This window comes from Esox lucius, chromosome 23, assembly GCF_011004845.1.
Source record: "Esox lucius isolate fEsoLuc1 chromosome 23, fEsoLuc1.pri, whole genome shotgun sequence".
NCBI classification, from domain to species: Eukaryota; Metazoa; Chordata; class Actinopteri; order Esociformes; family Esocidae; genus Esox; species Esox lucius.
This window is the reverse complement of record NC_047591.1, coordinates 18,040,835-18,058,873: the sequence shown is the minus strand read 5'-3', so window position 1 is coordinate 18,058,873 and position 18,039 is coordinate 18,040,835. Positions and strand designations below refer to the sequence as shown.

Here is an 18,039-nt window from a genome sequence, read left to right as displayed (position 1 = left end):
ACACATCACGCCTACACCTCTATTTAGTCTAAATACACCCATTTTCTGCCTCCACACTGTCTTGACTTTTTCAATAAAGCATTTCCTTTATTCTGTGTGTACCCTCTTCACCTTTATTGTGAAAGACAAGCTGACAATTGTCGAGGCTTGGTCATTGGGCATCTTAAATGTCAGCAAGTTAGTCTTCTGGGAGAGAGAGAGAGCGCAGGGAGAGTTCCGGATGTGGGATAAAATTAGGATAGGGCAAAGAGAACTGCACAAAAAGTTCATGCTGAATAATGGCAAGGACTGTGAGTGCGTGCGTGTGCACGTGTGCGCATGCAGTGCATTCAGAAACACTGCATCTCAGCCTTGACAAGGTCACTTTGCCATAGTTTTGTAAGTGTTAGTGAATGTTTGAAAAGGTTTCATGCAGGCTTTGCAGATTGGGTTTATTCCAGCTTTATCACTGCGTGCTCTCAGGCCTTGTCACAATTGTAACCAATTATCTTTCATTTTTATCCTCTGAGCCAAACTATTGTCCAACTCCTTTAAACAAAATTCCTCTTTTTTGATTTGGCTTATACAGAAACCTTTTAGTTTGCCAACAATCATCATGTCAGTCAAATGGGAGTAGATTGGATTGAACAGATCAAACTATGGCTCCCTCCTCTTCATGAAAGTCTCCTGTTTCCATAGTTTCAAGCCAAATGTAATATGTTAGCTAAGTGCTACTATGTGTGTGTGTGTGTGTGTGTGTGTGGGGGGGGGGGGGGGTTACTGAGAAATTCAAACAATAACAATAAGTTATTTTGCTAAATAATAGGCTTTTGCTTAAAATAAGTTACTGCATACGTGAGACCCCAAGAAACTGCCCAGGCCTACATACCTTGCCTGATATGAACTGACCAGGAACCACCTTCATTCCCCTTCAGTCCTGATAAAGATCTCTGGCTGTTCTATTTTTACTAAGCTGGTGGGGAAGGGGGGGGGGTGCTGGTGCTCGGTTTGTTCTTGTATCAGTCATGCTACCTGTTTATGAGGAAAGACACTTTCAGCCACATGTGCTGACAGACATAATGTTGCTTGATGAATATCTCCCATTAGTATTTGTGCAATTGTTGACGTGCCTGTGCCCATATACACATTACACTGAGGCTCTGAGTTCACGGATTTAGCGTGGGGTTAACGACATTTTCGCACACTTTTGAAATAGCGTTTACTCACGTTTTCATTTAGTTAATTATCGTATACCCCCTTTTGTTGCGTTCCTAGCGTTTTACAACGCTAAGAACGTTAATATTATTGATCTAAATTATTATTTTGCGAATGTTTGGAGTCATGCTCGTCATGTTCAACTGCGCACGCTAGCGTTGTTTTCACTACTCCAGCCACCTGCTTGTGCGCCCCCGACAGACGTTAATCAACTTCATTTCAAACAGGTTAGTACAAATCTTTGGCACAGGCCAATGCAAGCTACTAGCTATTTCAATACGGTGCAGACGGAAAGGCCCGACATAAGGAACTTATGTGCATTCACCTTCGCGTCTGTTGTAGAAAAAGAAAAACGCACCCAAAACAAAAAACAGACTCGTGGAAAATGAATGTTTAAATGGTAAAGTTGATGATATTTCTCAGCTGGCTGGCTAGCTACTACACATTCTCGTAACTGTAGCTCAGTTAGCTAACAGTTCTCGGCCGTTTGGGTGAAACCTCACAAGTAGCTAATGTAGTTCATTTATTTAATCAGTAAATTAGTGCAGTGAAATACAAACCATTAATAATTCGTATGCCAATTAAAACCATTTAAAACTTTGTTTTACAGAAAGTACTGTTTGAGGGACTCGGTGATGCTGAGACGGCCTCAGTGCGGGAAGGGACAGAAAGAAGACCAAGGTTAGTGCTCTGATAGTGCTCAGATTTGCGACCGATTTGTACATTTATTAATTGTTTATCATCAGTATATCCGCACCGGTGTACTTTAGCTGTTTACAATGCGTATTTGCAGTGCAGCTCATATGCGATAATAAACATGAATGTGATTAAAAGGTGAGGCATTTAAATACGAACCTTTTCAAATGGTATCTTTTGTGAAATCGGTGTCCAGTCCAACTATTTTTGGAGGAATGGCGTGATGTGGATTTAGTGGAATTCATAGAAAATTACACTAGGCCTTCCCTCTTAATAGACCTGCATGAAACGCAGTCATATGATACTGTTAAAAAATATAGTTTTGGTTTATCAGTGATCATTACTCTTAATACAATCACCCAGAGGAGTTAATAGATTACTCTCCGTTTAACCACTACATAATTGTCTGAGATATGATCATGTACTGTATGTGTAGCCTATCATCTGCAGACTTCTACCCCTAGTAGATTGTAATAATATTCGCAGAGTGTTCGGGGTCATTATTTTGCTGAAGAGAAGGTTTTATAAGTCAAAAGTTGCCATTTTCTTGTAAGGCTTCCTCTCACGAAGCATGTAATTTGATGCCAGGTGTCTCTGCCGAATGCTGACCAAGTACTTCACTGGATTTCTATCTGTCACTCAAGGAAGAAACCTTTAACAAAGGTTAATCTGATTGCAGACAACTTTTGAGTTCTTACACTGCATTTTCTGTCTTCACCTTGCCCATTTTCTTCAAGGTTCTGTGACATTACTTCTAACCATCTTACAAGATATCAATTACCTTTTGGACAACATAAGAAGTGATTGTTAATTCTATTCTTTAGAAATCAAAGAGATCTCATATCTTAGATTTCAAAGCACAATAGTTTTACTTCCAAAATATGTTGTTTTTTTCGGATGGGTGTGTGTCTGTGTGTATTTACGTTCTGGATAATTCACAGTAATATTATAGCCAAACCTGGGGCAACAACTATTGTGGTAGGCTGTGCAACACTGTAGCCCATTTACCTTGTCCTATTATTAGCTCAATATTAAGCAACTACAGGGAATAATTAGGGACACGATCTTGACTCGTTCTGTTCGGTTCTGCTCTTGGCAACAGTTCAGAATCACGAGTTATTACCAGAATGTAATTCACGTGGCTACAGATGTAAACATCTCTTACCATGCCGCGTGTTAAATTGAAAATATATAATGAAACAGCCGGAACCCAAAGTCTCCTCTAGAACTATTGTTTGGTCTGTGGATGTCACATATATAGCGGATGGTGCTGAAAGGACAGCTCCGTCGCTTTGGCGCGAGGGATGCGCATCTTGTGTCAAACCAAATACAAGAGGATTCCTATAAATAATTAGTGTGTGAAATGAAAGAGTACTGTCTGGGATCAAAATAGAAACCGATGCACACCAGACACGTTTCTCTGTGCAGCAATCTGACAGGTTGAGAACCAATGTTCAACATCTTAGAGAAACATGAAGGTTAAAAAGTTGCACTACTTCGTTTTCATCAGTGTATACTATTTTGATTGCTAATCAGAGGTCTTTGCTACATGCAAGCAACATGTGCAAGTGTGAAGTGATTTAACACATCCGCACTCGCACTATAGCAACAGTCAACCTGTGTGCGGAAAAGGAGAGGGTGTGTCCTTGACGTCGTTTCTCAGGAAAGACGCACATTTCGGACCGGGTTTACTTGCTTGCTATTCTGCACGGCGTTGTGATGACGTTGCCAAATAGGGACACGAAGCTGAAGGTGACAAATCAATACGGTGAATGGCAGTTTCGTCCGATTTTATCTATCCAAGTTTTGAGCATGATGAGAGTGCAGAAACTGAGACACACGCAAAAAGCGCTGCCTTAGGCTTGGGTTACTGGCTGAGTTAACTCGTGCAAGGAGGAACTAGAGGGACGACAAGCTCCCGATCCCGTTCTTCTAGATCACCAACAACGATTGGTGGAGTAGGGTAGTCCTACTTTCAGTAAGCGTAATGGGAGCTCCAGGCTGATTTTGGAGTGGCTGCGCTCAGCTGAATCCTGAAGGGCTTTTCTGGAAAAATTTTAACGGAACTGGGTGTGTGCAACACCGGGTTAGCTGTTACTCTGGACTGCACTCGACATACTGTCTTTATCAAGTCATGTCTTGTAAAGAGCGATGGGCAAGTTCGACGACAACGAGAGGATAATCCTCAACGTTGGGGGAACCAGGCACGAGACATACAAAAACACACTGAGGACCTTGCCGGGGACTCGCTTGGCTCTCCTCGCCTCGGATTCTGACATTGAGTCTGTTTTGGATCAGCTGCAACAAGTCCCCGGCTTCATAGAGTACAACGCGCGAAACAACGAATACTTCTTTGATCGCCATCCGGGGGTTTTTGCCTATGTCCTTAATTATTATCGAACCGGGAAACTACATTGCCCGGCAGATGTATGCGGTCCGCTTTTTGAAGAGGAGTTGTCCTTTTGGGGCATCGATGAGACGGACGTGGAGCCTTGCTGTTGGATGACATATCGTCAACACCGAGACGCGGAGGAGGCGCTCGATGTGTTCGACATAAACGTTGACAATGGAGACGAGGACGAGGAGACGGGGAAGAGATTTGGCATTGAGGACGTGGTTGATCCTAATATCAGCCGCTGGAAAAAGTGGCGACCTGTGATTTGGAATCTATTCGAAGATCCCTATTCTTCCAGAGCGGCAAGGGTAAGAGCGCGCGGCCGCTTGTAAGGAGAGCTCAGATAACGGTCGAAGCACAAGTTCCCCCTATCCTTTGTTTCCACTAAAAACATAATCACATATTAAATCCCCCTAATCACAAACGAAATATAACAAAACTGTTACATTCGTCCATTTTGAAGTTTCGTTAAAAAGAACATAACTGATTATTCACATTTCCCCCATATAGTCTACCTTCAAACTTTTTTTGTTTTATACTCAATATTGTGCCTGTTTTTGCCGTAGGCTTCACAATTCTGCACTCAAACATGCAAATGCACTTTAATTGTTGTGCGTCCTTTATTTTATATTCAGCTACACTGCTTGACCAAGAGAATGAGAAATGAATAAACTAATGGATACATTAAACAAACAATAGCACTTAATTCAGTTTTTCCGCACCAAACGTGTTTTTCTACCTTCTATGACAGTTGGGTTTGATATTGAACATTCGCATGATCGGTTTGCTGATCGGGGGTTGATGGAATGGTATACAATATCTTGAAACAGCACGTTGATAACTTGTACCATTTATGTGCAATCCCCTATCGGGAACTTTAGCCTATGTTATTGTATTAAACACATTTTACACACACGGTTAAGGCGGTTATGTATTAAAATGTGTAAGTAGCTAAAAATATCCACTCTTTAAATGGTTATCCAATAACATACGCCACAAGTCTAAATTAGTATATAGCATGAATATAAAAAACACTTTGATTTGATTCTGTTAAAGTAAATTCCATTTATGGTCATTTTAAAATATTAGCCTGTATAAGAAATCATTTCAGTCGTTAGGAAATGCAGAGGGCATTTCTGTAACTGGTTGGCATCCATCCATGAGCTATGGTGGAGTAAAAATCGAGTTTGCAGTCAATTGCTTCTTTTTTGACATCTGACCAAAGTTAGGGCCAGCCTTCTACATATGTACCGCACCTTTCTCCATGCCAACTGTATACTCACGTGACCAGTGAAGGACACTAGTAGCCTGCAGTGCAGAATCAGGACACAAGAGGCTCCTGGCTGCCACCCTGTCACAGTGTGTACCCCGTTGTTTTTAGAAACTATAATTACTCCCTCTGCCATCTCACTCCCACCTTAATGGTCTTGCTGATTTTCAGCTCATATCTCACTAGCAGCAGGCCCATTTATAGCACCCCATGGGTGGTGCCTCTAAGCAGACAGGTCTGTTATATATTTCTTCTTCCAATTTTACCTACTTTTTTTTTACCATTCCCAATTTTATGGCGTCCAATCCGTGATCATCACTTTTCCTCGTTGTATCAACTCAGAAGTAAGCTGGAAGCAGCACACAGCTTGCTCACCTCAGAAGTAAGCTGGAATTGACACGTTGGATCAGAGGACCACATCTGAGCGTGCAGGCGCCTGCCAACTGCCACCAGGGGTCACTGCAGCGTGATGAGGCGAGGCAAACTCGCCGACCATCCCTTGAGACAGTTTGCACTATTGGTGCTCATTGACCTGGGACAATAACGCAGATTAATTGCGATACGGACCGCTGCGCTGCTTAGGATGCCACACAGGTCTGTCTTAATAAACTCAGGGCCATAACCGTTTGGGCTGATATAGATACAAAGACATGACCTGTACAGATGTTAGTTATTAATATGATCTCTCTCTTTCATGCACCTTTCTCTTTCATCCTGATTAAAGGTTGGGATAGTTGTCTTGCCGCCAGCACCGCGTGTATAGGGCGCGCCAGACGTGTTTTTAACTAAGTCTGAAGGGGGAAGGGAGGGGTGTGTTGGCTTTGAACTTGTTCTGCACCTCGCCTTCTCCCATCTCCGTGTCAGTCTATATCCAGGGAACATTTAGTGGGAGGGTATACGGCGATGACACACACACACACACACACACACCCAGATCCCACGTCAGGATTCAGAACCGAGAGACACAAAGAAGGAATTACGAACAAATTCCCGGCTCAGTTATCAGCGGTGGTACTTCTGTAATTGCCTTGAAAGAGGCTGCTTCCCCCCATGCTGCTCTGATAATGTTAATACCATGTTACAGTGGGACGTCCGTGGTGGATGTGTGGTGGGCAGGAGGAGGCCACCTGGCAGTCTACCTTTGATCCCTAAACACTGCCTCATGTTATTCCCGGGCCCCTGGGACTTACTTTCTCCCCTTGATTGCTTCAACCCTGAGATCCTTCACCTCCCCGGACGGGCGACAGGACCCCTTGGCCGTCTAATCCTCCCGTGAATGGGTGTTAAAGTGGAACAGTGGGTATTTATTCCCATTGGAATAAGATGACCGCTTGGCATTGCGGGGACTCCTCCACCCAAAGTCGCTGTTATGCCAGAGAAAGACTGATGTGAGCAGGCATAGACACCAGGGGAAGTCCATGTCAAGCACAAAATAACCGACCACTCCCCACTTCTCACATGACCTATTTCCCATATCTAGGATGCCGAACACAGGTCCTGGTCAGTTATTTTGTGGGTCATCTCCTCTCTTGTCGTGATGGGTTTTATTAAACAAGTGTTTGAGCTTGAGTAGTTCTCTAAAATTGTTTTACATTTCTTGCCAAACAGAGGTAGTAATGATGAAAGTGCTCTCCTGACGCCAGCTAGTCTTCCCTTCAACTTTGACCTTTTTAATAAATTGGACATGAGTAGCAACGCACCACATTGAGGAGAGTAATATATTGTGTGCAGTGCATGGTGGGGGTTATGGTGATTAGTGAGTGTATGTGTCCAAAAGGGCACACTTTTCTCTGACACCCTATTGTCTTTAGTGCACTGCTATTGGCCAGAGACCAGCAGTGTCCATTATAGGGAATAGTATCTTTTTAACAGGGCCATAATGATTGGCACCCTTGAATTTAATGATGGAAAAAACTGCCTTAAATAAATAATGGATTTATAAAAATATTGTTTGCTGATATAGTAAATTATCACTCAAAATGATAAGGGACAAAGCAATTTGTACCTCGTTTTCTATACCTGCATGCTAGGATTATGGCGCCAAGATTTTCTTTTTAAGCCGTCAGAGAAGATATAGATAATGGACTATTCCTACAGTATATCAATAATATTCCCAGATTTATTATACCTTTTCTCTACACACATGGACTGCCTTCTTCAATTAAAACCAAATGTTTTTAATGGGTTATGTTATGGATTAACAAACATTAGATTTTTTGAATTTTAAGAATTTAAGAATTATTTCCTGATTCAACATTTATTTCCCTGAGCAGTTTTATCAGAATAAAAATAATATAATTCCCTATTATTATGTGGAATTGCTTTCTCATTTTATTATTTACCAAAGGTGCCACTGAATTTGGACCTGATCGTATGTGACTGTATGACATGAGTTTCTCCTCTTCTGACATCAACCTACAGACATCACAGTTTCGTAGTGCCTATGCTCACTGAAAGTCTGTCACAAGAATACCAGATAGAACTGGGTAACCGATGACCCATTGGAGGAGAAGCCTTTAAAAAGAGTTCCATTAAATCCCCACCCCGATGTCACACAACAGAACGCCAGTTTGCTCCTCCATCTGTGTATGCTTATGCTAGCGCGTAACGACAGCAGTTAGTGTTTGTGCATGTCTTCTGTGGCCTACGGCCCTCCCTAATGATTAATCCATTTATTATTCTCCCATTCATGTCTGCTGAGTAGCCTATGCGCCTAAACTGGGCTTTGCGCGCACATGTGTGTGTGTGTGTTCTCTGTGTTCTCCTGTGTTGTTAATCTGTTTGTTTGTCTCTCCTTGTATTTCCATAGTTTGCCGTAGCAGCAATGGGATGGTAAACCCCGCCCCCCCCCCCCCCCCCCCGTTCATTATCATTTCGTTTTGCGCCTGTGGAACTCAAAGCGGAGTTTCCTCTCCCGTTGCCCGACCCGGACTCTGTGCTCCGCTCTCTTTTCATTCTCCATGATCCCATCAGAGACTGATGCTTTGCTTCCCGCCACTTAAGAGGTTAAACCCACACCCGTCTGGGGTGCCACTGCCGCCCACCCGCCCGCCGCACGCCTGGAGATGCTCCCGACCCCCCGGCCTAGGCTTGCGCTCACTCAGCCTGTTGTCATGGCAACACCCTCTCTCTTCCTGTTTCTCATTCAGAGCTGCCCGGTCCATGAAACCGATTGATTTCAGGAATTCGCTCAACCGTGACTCACCCCCACCAAACCCCCCACCCCCCCCCCCCCAACCACAACAACGCTCCATAACATTTTATTTACTTGAATATTGGATGCGAGAAAGGTATTAAATCCTTCTGAGTGCCAATAGTACCTTAATCTCCATGCATGTGTTTTGAACGGCTCCAGTACGGTGCTGGGTGATGAATGTTATGTTTGCCTGCTTCTTCCTGTGGCAGATCGTCACGGCCACAGGTGTGTTAAATTGAGACTGCCTGTGTCATTGTGGCTCCTACGGCCCTGTTCCGCCATTGCCGGCATGTAGGCGTATGCCAAGTCGGGGAAAAGTAACCTGGGAATGTTGCAACAACTGACTTCTGTGCCCACTGACTAAATTCAGCCTGACATGTCAACAGACAGACCTGACGGTGGGTTCAGGATGCAGGACAAATGGCCGGCTGATGGCGGGTGGCGTCAGTGTGCTGCTGGGTATGTTTGTAGCCACTGCCAGTCAAGCTAATCTCTTCCGTCAATCATCCCACGCCACACTCTTTTGGAGTGCAATAACTCACGGTATTAGAGCGGTACGAGCCACGCTGTTTCCTACAAGGAGCCAGTGTTTTGGCCTTTGACACCCAAGAGTGTCCTTTATTTTGCGCCAGCGTTGATGATTGTCAACAATATCACGGCATGTAAAGATGTTTCATGGATCCGTTCTAATCAAAGCATGAGAGCTTGTCGCAGTAGTATGTAGAAAGGAGGGTGTCTTCAGCATTCTCTCATGATAACCAGAGGGTACGTGTGTTTTTGTGCAAACCTTACCAGTGAGAAGAAATTCAGTTTTTGGGCTTAGCGGTTAGGTTTAAGGTAAATGTTATAATTCGTTGTTTTGTAAATTTGTTAGGGAAATAGGATTTTCAATGGGAATGGTGTAACATTTGTGTGTGTTTTGTCGCTAGGTCTGCCCTTGTTTTATTAAAGTTATGAAGACCAGAACTTAAAATGCAACCTAATGATGAAATTCTGCCCTTCCCCAAGTCAAAATATTTCTATTTTTGGCTTAGACATTAGGTTTAGGGTTAAAGTAAAAATTAGGGTTAGAGATTTGAGGATTAAGTGAAATGTTTGTATGTGTGTGAATATGAGAAGGTATGTTCCTGTATTCTTTTTGAGGGAGCCTGTCCATATATGCATGACTTAACCCCACACCTCAGGGAGAAACCTAAGAGCTGGTCTACCGCTTGCAGAACTTCACCAGGATGCATTTGCTCTTCCCTTACTCACTCTCTTCCTCCCTTCATTCCTGCATGCTCCATCTTCCAATGCCCTGGTCTAAATCTGTGCTTCTCAAATCTCTCCTGGGGAGCCCAGCCTGGTCACTGTATTCCATGTATTCCAGAGCTAGCACACCTCAACTTGTCAACTAATTATTAAGCTCTTGACTGCTGGATTCAGGTAGTTATTTCAGGTGGCTAGTTCAGGGCTACAACCATGTTCTGAGACGGCTGGGGGTTCTGAGATGTGCTTTGAAAACCACAAATGGAACAATATTCATCAGTAAAAACAGACACTTTCTAAAGGACCACATTGCCAAGAATAGGCCATTGAGCATGGAGGATGGAATAACAGCTGTCATCCTTGTCCTGGAAGGACAGGGCCCAATGGGTTATAGGAAGTCAGACATGTACACATCCTCTTGTCCTCATCCTTAAGAGATTCTGATTTGTTAGAGCAGTGTCCCCCAAATAGTTAATGTTTGAGAAGAGGGGGATTAATGCTACACCCCTCTCACAGCAAATGTTTGAAAAATGCCTCTGACGCGTGATGGTCGAGCATGATATGCATTTGAAGTACACCAATGTGACTTTAACATCTAGTGCATGTTACGGAAATGTGACCTCAACTTTGTTGTTATTGGAATATGACTTGAGCATATGACCTCAACGTGAACACAGGGGTCCAGAGATTATATTCAGAGAGTGGGTGAAGCGAGTGGATGTATACTTTTTCACCCATCTAGGCAGAAGTACATACCACGCCTGGACACATTTCAAGGAGAGCGCTTCTTACCATCTTTGTGTCTGAATCTAGAGTCTGTTGATTACTTCCAATGGTGACACGCTTGGTAAGAAGTTGCCGGAAACGGAAAGAACACCCAGTCGAAATGGAGAGAAGGAGCTGGATCAAAAAAGCAACCCAACATTCACCACTGAATGTTAGCGTAATCGACTCATTTTGCACAAATTTCATTATAACATAATAGGCAAACTTACTGTTTCACAGACTTTAGCAGAGTTGCACGCTTCCTGATATAATTTGATGTGTTCATGGGCACTGCCTCCTCTCCATTCTCAGGACCGGTTCTGTGCCACCTCAGTTTCACCCCTCCAACCACATGACTAGCTTGCATATTACATTGGAAACTGCACTTTAGAGTGTTCCGAGGGCAAGGGAGATACTATATATCACTCCCTCTCATGAATGCATGGATGTAATGGTGATGGCATGCATGTGAAAGGTGTGTGTTCCTACTTCCCACACCGTGCTCCTGTACCGCCAAGCTGGGCCCGACATGCGCGGGCCACATTAGTTTTAATAGAAACACCATTTGTCTGGGAGGGGTACTACATTATTAATGCCCCTTTACTGTTCACTCTAAAAGATTGAGTGCCTCTCAAGGACAATGGGCTTATTACGCATGCCGTTTTTCCTTTGCTCTCCCTCTGTTCCTGCGCTCACGCATTAAAATTTGATTAATAAAACCGATTTATACTTTTTCAAAATTGGCCCGCAATTGGCTGTCAAGGAACACTTTATCAGTGGGAATGATGAGTTTGGGTGTTGAACTCTGGTAATGCTTAAATCCTCTCACTTGACAGTATCATATTTATGTTTAGCTTTTTTATGTCAGGATTTACTGTATGGTGAGTTTTCAGTCAAAGGCCTCACCATTTACTGGGAGTGTCCACGTTGTTGTTAAGAACTCTGGGTAATTTGCCAGAGGAGTTGTCATATTTAGAGCCTTGAATATTCTCAGGACTCACTCCCCCCTTCTCGTGTTAGCAGCCCTTTGATTTGCATATCCAATCTTTCATTTACTTCTTGGAGTGGAGAGAATTTATTTTACAGACTGGGACAAAGGCCAGGCAGCAAACTGAAAATGTCATGGCTGCTACAGGAGTGGCTGAGATGCTTGACAGCGAGATGCCGAAATGGAGTTGTCACCTCCTATTTCTCCTGATCAGGGGGTGGACTGATCACATCACCTCCAGACAGCTGCGCTTCATTTGAAGCAGTAAAACGTTGCAAAGCCCCCCCCCCCCCCCCTTTCCCTTTCCCTTTCCAAATACAAGTGACCGAATGCTGAATGATATCATTTATTTTCCTTGTTTTTCTGAAGTGTCTTTGTCAAATGCTAGTTGCACTCCTTGTAATCCTGGCAACTAAAGTAGGCAACTTTCAAAGACTTAACTAGGCAACGTTTTCACGTTTTCATAGACGAGGCTTAAAAGGGATGCCCATTATTTAAGGCAGCCAAACGGAGCACAGTGGGCGGCCAATTAGAAGAGAGGCGGATCACCAGAAACTGAAAACAGAAAGGCAGAGGCAGAGAGAAAGCGAGCTTGAAATCTCTGATTGATCATAGTCAAAAACCTTCAGGCCTTCTGTGCAGTTGTGTGCAAGAATAATGTCGTCTTGTGATGATGGTTTCGCTGGGGTCAGATTTTAACACCCACACCATGACGTGTGTTGTCATCAGTGTATATGCTGTCATTAAAGGTGGACTTTATGTTTTGTGTGTGCTAATCCCCTTTAAGTTGGACCTGGGCCGTTAATATTTGTCGGGAACGGGGAAGGATTGCAGATCTAGAATTGGGTCCCTTATCTTATTGTCGTCCCCATTAATGATTAAAGGTCATTATGCCACAGGACCGTTGGAAGCAAAATAGCCTCATAACATCAAAGAACCACCACCATTTCTACTGTATATATGAGGTTCTTTTGTGCTTATGCATTCTCCTTTTGATGCCTTTACTAACTACTTGGTACGTGGCCCAGAGACCAAATTTTCATGTAACCTGACTAAAGCTCTCAGTCCTATCAAAGTGCCTGTGTAGGCTGGTATAGGCTGGCCATACGTTTGCTTTTGCTTGGTAGCATAAAAACAATGCTCTTTAACCATGCTAACTAGTGACGGGTTTAGTGTTAAAAGATGAAGTTGACACACTGATACACTATGACCCTATTGTGGTTTTATTCACACATATGAATAACCTTTCCAGTGTGCCTCTTCGTGACTGTGACAAAGGGTGGTTAGTGAAAGCAAACCCTTCCAGCTTGGATACTGACTAAACATTTTGGCGTCTGAATTGGCATGTTTCGTATAAAGTGCACTGCCTTTGACCATAGTGCCCTGATTAAACGTAGGGTACTATGTAGGGGTTAGGGCGGCAGTTGAGATGGGCCCTATGTGACCGAAGACTCTCTGGAGGTATTCTCAGGGAGGAAGCGAATCTCTCTGAGGGTTTAGTGAGCTGCCGCGTCTGTCCTCTGGCAGAAATCCGAAAGTCAATCTCGTCTTCACTGCACGTCAGAGGACCGATCACTCCATCGGAGATAGAGGTTGATTCTCAATTTAATTTCCTTTACTTCCCACGTCTTCATATCCTCCTCATCCTTTTTCTCAAAATTGATTGGCGGAGTAGATCAGCTGAAGAGCATTGGAAACTTCCGTAAATGTGTTTTTAGAAAGAGGCGAGGAGATGACTCAAGGAATTAAGGAAATACAATCAAGATGCAGGCTGATTAAAAAGGTTAGATGGTCTACCTCACCAGAAGCCCTAGTCATTTATTATTTTTTTATAAGGTTAACAGGTCGGTGATCAATGTAAATATGGGAGAATGGGAACAGATGTGTTTTCACGTTATAAAGTTATTGTTGACAAGTCTTCAGGGTTGCAGTAGTGTTTGAGCTGGGCTTTCCATTTTGGATTGCTTAAGATCACACTTCTGTGTAGGTGAATCTTGGCACCACGAAAGACAGTGAAAGGGGCATTAACAGGTTTTTTTTCAATCTCAGGCTCAAATCAGTTACTTTGCATTTGGCTGGCTTTATACACTTGAGGCCTGTCCTTTTGTTCTCTACAGTAAGTTGGGGTCAACTGAAGACAATCAGTGACATGGTTACATTCCTTGGCGTTTGTAGTGGCGGCATAGATTTTCAATGTAATGTTAGGAAATAATGAATAAAGTCAATCAGATGGTTTTATGTTTCAAAATAAAGTCCAATGTATATATAATCAGAAAACAATTTGTAAATCGCTAGCTTCTATGGGCATCCGAGATGATGTTTGATATGTAAATTAATACAAATAACTCAGTGAAATTCTACGAGCACCATGTCCAAGTTGTCACAAATTTGATTTATTATTCCTGTGCCCTTGGAACAAGGTCACGTTACATTCACAGAGATGGGTGAAGGGAGATGAATGAACGTTCTGAAAAAAACTAAATTTTTCTAACACTGGCAAAGGTTGTTTTTCTTTGTGTTCAAAATGGGTACTGCTTATACCAGCTGAGAATGCCAACGTTGGTCAAGGTTGCCCTTTGTATTTCTTGAGTTCACAATGCTGTGTTTTCACAAAACCTTTCGGTTTCGTAAAAACCTACCAATTTGCATTCTTGGACCACCTAATACAACAACGTATAAACATAAAAAACTAACAGCCTCTCAATGCTAGGGTATCTCTGGGTTTGTCTGTTTTTACGTTTTAGTAATTTGGCAGATGCTCCTGCCCAGAGAGATGTTTGCGGGTAAAGAGCCTTACTCAAGGTAGCAACAGAAGCAGCTGAATACTGCATGATATGCTACATTTTGAATGCAGCGTGTTCTGTGCCTGGAAGGAGGCCCTTCATTGGTCTGGACTAAAAGTCGACAGAGCCCGTGTGAAGGTTTATCTATAAAAAATGGTGAGAAAGGCTAACTGTGTAACAAGGTGGAACATCCTATCAGACGTGCAGGGGCCTGCTTGTGCATGGGGAGGGCGGTCAGGACATCCGACAGCTCACACCTCTCCCGGGACGGGGATACATTGGCGAGTGCATGTTGAGACAGAACGCCGCTGCATTAAAACCATCTGTCACGTCCTACTTTTGCGGCGCCATGAATGTTTATTGACAGGCTGAGGCGTTGTCAGCCCCTTGGGCTTCAGAGCGTGCCACCTTCAACGATACCCCTGCCACCCTTGACGCTTTACAGCAGGCCCACTGACATTAGAAAACTGAGACGCTGTAGGGCTTTGGGCGATTGGAAGGTTTTATTATCAGCTGTGGGTCGACCTCTGATTTGCTGCTGGAGAGGCGACACGTGCTTGTTCTCTAAAACAGACAGGGGTCAAAGGGAGCGGGTCTTCGGGGAGCCACCATAATGGCTGCTGGGCTCACAGCCACGCTGTGACGAACCTTCGTAAACCACTGAGGTGGTTGGTCACGCGCCCCCTAGGTGGCTGTAAGATTTTGTGAGCCGGCCCTCTTAGCGTCCTCTGCCTCCGATCTCTTTCTAGCTCAGAGTGACCTTTTTGCTCTGCCCTCTGAAAGGTTCCCTGGGGGCAGTTTTATGTGGCGCACTATTGAGCAAGGTCAGAACGGTAAAATAGCGTTTGGAAAATAGTTGGGGGGGGGGGGGGGTGTAAGGGGGAGGGGGGAGCGGGGGAGGGGGGGTGTTCGACTGGGTTTCTGAGAGTTTCTCCCACTGTACATTTATATGATATCAAGTAATTTTCTCACTAACTGTATTGAAATGTTTTTGTTACAGAAATGCTGACACCAGAACGCCCTCTCTTCCATTCGGGAGGCGTTCTGTCTATTTTGAAGTTTTTTGCACAAACATGCAAAATTACATACAATACATACATTCAACTGGTGAGGACAGGCCAGGGTATTAGAGAAAGGAAGCAATTAGTTCATTTACAAGCAGGATCCTTGAGGCATTTATTGATTTATATTGCTTTTTGGATGAAACAAATGTGTACAGGAATCAGATTTTTCTTTACATGGGTTTACTTTCAATTTTGTGATGTTTAACAATAACAGTGGACATGGATGTCTACCCCAATCTACTTTTACCCTTCTATTTACAAATGATGACTCAGTGATATAAGCCCCTCCCCATGCCTGGTAAGCATCTGAGTGAAGCATCATTCCTAATAGATAGCATGCTAATTAATTTGATGCCCTCATACAAGGGTTGACGTGAATGGGGAACTCAGACAGATGGGATGTGGAAAAGTACTACCCAGCACTGTGGGGTTGGGCAAGTCTAATCTGCCTGATTTAAACGTTGCTTTCGATTGGCCCTCTCGGCTATGGCTGACATTAGCGATGTGTACGGCTTCCATGCCAAGCCCTGGTTCTCAGAAATGTTCAACAGTGTATGAGAGGATTTCTCTAACCAGATGCGTGTCGGGTGCTAATGCTTTTTGGCGTATGCTGCTGCTTAAAAATGAGTCCCAAATGGCTTAGTGGCCCTGTCAGAACATGTGCACAATGCATAGGGACTAGGGAGCCATTTGGGACACGGTCGCCGGCGCTCCTCAGAGTAAACACGAATAAGGAGAGTTTTTAAATAGACACTGGGCTGAACTGAAGGGCTTTTTAATCCTCTACGTCCTTGATCCCTTCAAGCCTGTTTTGGCCGGTAGAGAGACATGACTAGCTTGGAAAGGTATAACTGCTTGTTTCCCTCCCAGACACATTTTCAGATACAATTGACATTTCAGGAAGGGCAATATTTTAAAATGTACTGTAGGTTTCCTAAAACTGTCGTATAATAACTTGTCTGTCCCATGCTGGGTATAGAACTAGTGTAAAAACAAGAAGAGTTTCCACATCTGGTTTTCAGGGGAAAGAAAGTTTGGCCGAAGATTCTGTATTCCTGAAAACTAAAAACGTTGGCTTTCTGCCAACGACACAGTGTTGACCTGGTATTGAACTTTTACTTTCATTGTACACAATGCCTGCTAGATAAACTAATTGTTCATTCATTGTAGCTCGTTTGTGTGTATTAATGTGATTCTAAGTCTGTAACCTCTGTGGTAAACTGTTATGTCTCCAATTTACCATGTTCCCTCCTGTTGCCTTGGTGATCCATCAGATCAGACCGCCCCTGCCAAAGGAAGCTGTTTTTTGGGGGGATCCTTTTTAGGAACTGGGTGAACTCTCAGCAGGATTGGATTCGAAAGCACCTCCCTAAAATACCATCATTCTATCACTGTATGATTTTAGGAGCACTTGGATGCCCAGCCTAGTCATCCATCAGAAAGGAAAGAGAGACAGGAAAAAAGAGACTGGGAGAGATGGGGGTGATCAGAAATGGAGATAAAATTACAAAGTCACTAGTCTCTTTGGCTAAGCAAAGTGAGTTGTTAACCCCGGAGGCTGAAGTGAGCCTGATTTCAGTTGTACAGCTCAACTTTGAGAAGATTACCTGTTTGAGCTTATCATGGACAAGTGTCTCTCGGACAAGCTGAGTGACATAAATGGGTAACTTTCCCTTTTGGCCACACATTTGCTCACTGATTCCTTTACCAGTTTTCTATTTACCCCCAGTCATTTTCCCATGGTCTTTCTGCGACACATTTATATTTGATTTCAAGCCCTCGGATTTCACACGAAAGTAGAATCACTTTACATGAAGCAGACCTTATTACTCATACGTAACTACGAAGTTGTGCATGTAATAAAACCACATAGAGCTACTCTTTTACATTGTAGCCCTTTTTGCAGCTCTGATTGACTTAGAGTCAGTGCAGTCATCAGATGTTAACTATAGGGGGGCAGAGTGTTAACGAATGCATCATACTGCACATTTCTCTTTGTGTTTGACACTACTGTCCTACTAAATGCAGTGTACTAACTGTCCTACTAACTGCAGTGTCAGGTATAAACATTGTGGTGTGTCTGGCCTGTTCACGGACGCTCTTTCAGCATGTAAAAGGATGCCTTCTTCGCTGGCACCCTCGTGCCCCCCCCCCACCCACCCACCCGTCAGACAGGCAATTATGCTATTCACTCTTCTCACAGCCAAACTAACTGCCTGTACCGTGACACTCTCTCTTAGGTTCTAATGTCATGCTCTTCCATGTGTAGTGCACTAGTCTTAACCGGGGTCCATAGGTTCCGGATGGAGAGTAGTGTCTTGTTTACAGAATGGGTTGCCATTCGGGACACATCCTCCAAGTTCCTTTAACACAGTTCTGGAGTGAATCCTGCTAGAGGGTCTTCCGCTGAGCTCCAGCACCGCTCAGTCTGAGTGGCTAT

The 18,039-nt window shown here is 43.6% G+C and overlaps 1 protein-coding gene across 2 annotated transcripts in view; it reads left to right on the top strand.

The window, feature by feature from the left end:
- The first annotated feature begins 3,502 nt into the window (after positions 1–3,502).
- Positions 3,503–18,039, top strand: part of kcnc2 (potassium voltage-gated channel, Shaw-related subfamily, member 2) — a 51,840-nt gene continuing 37,303 nt past the window's right edge. The window contains exon 1 of one of the 2 annotated variants that reach the window (XM_020042608.3): positions 3,503–4,593. In XM_020042608.3, coding sequence (XP_019898167.2) covers positions 4,042–4,593 — 552 coding nt within the window. In that variant the 5' untranslated portion in view covers positions 3,503–4,041. The remainder of the gene's footprint in view (positions 4,594–18,039) is intronic. The other variant, XM_010887278.4, reaches the window with a different exon arrangement.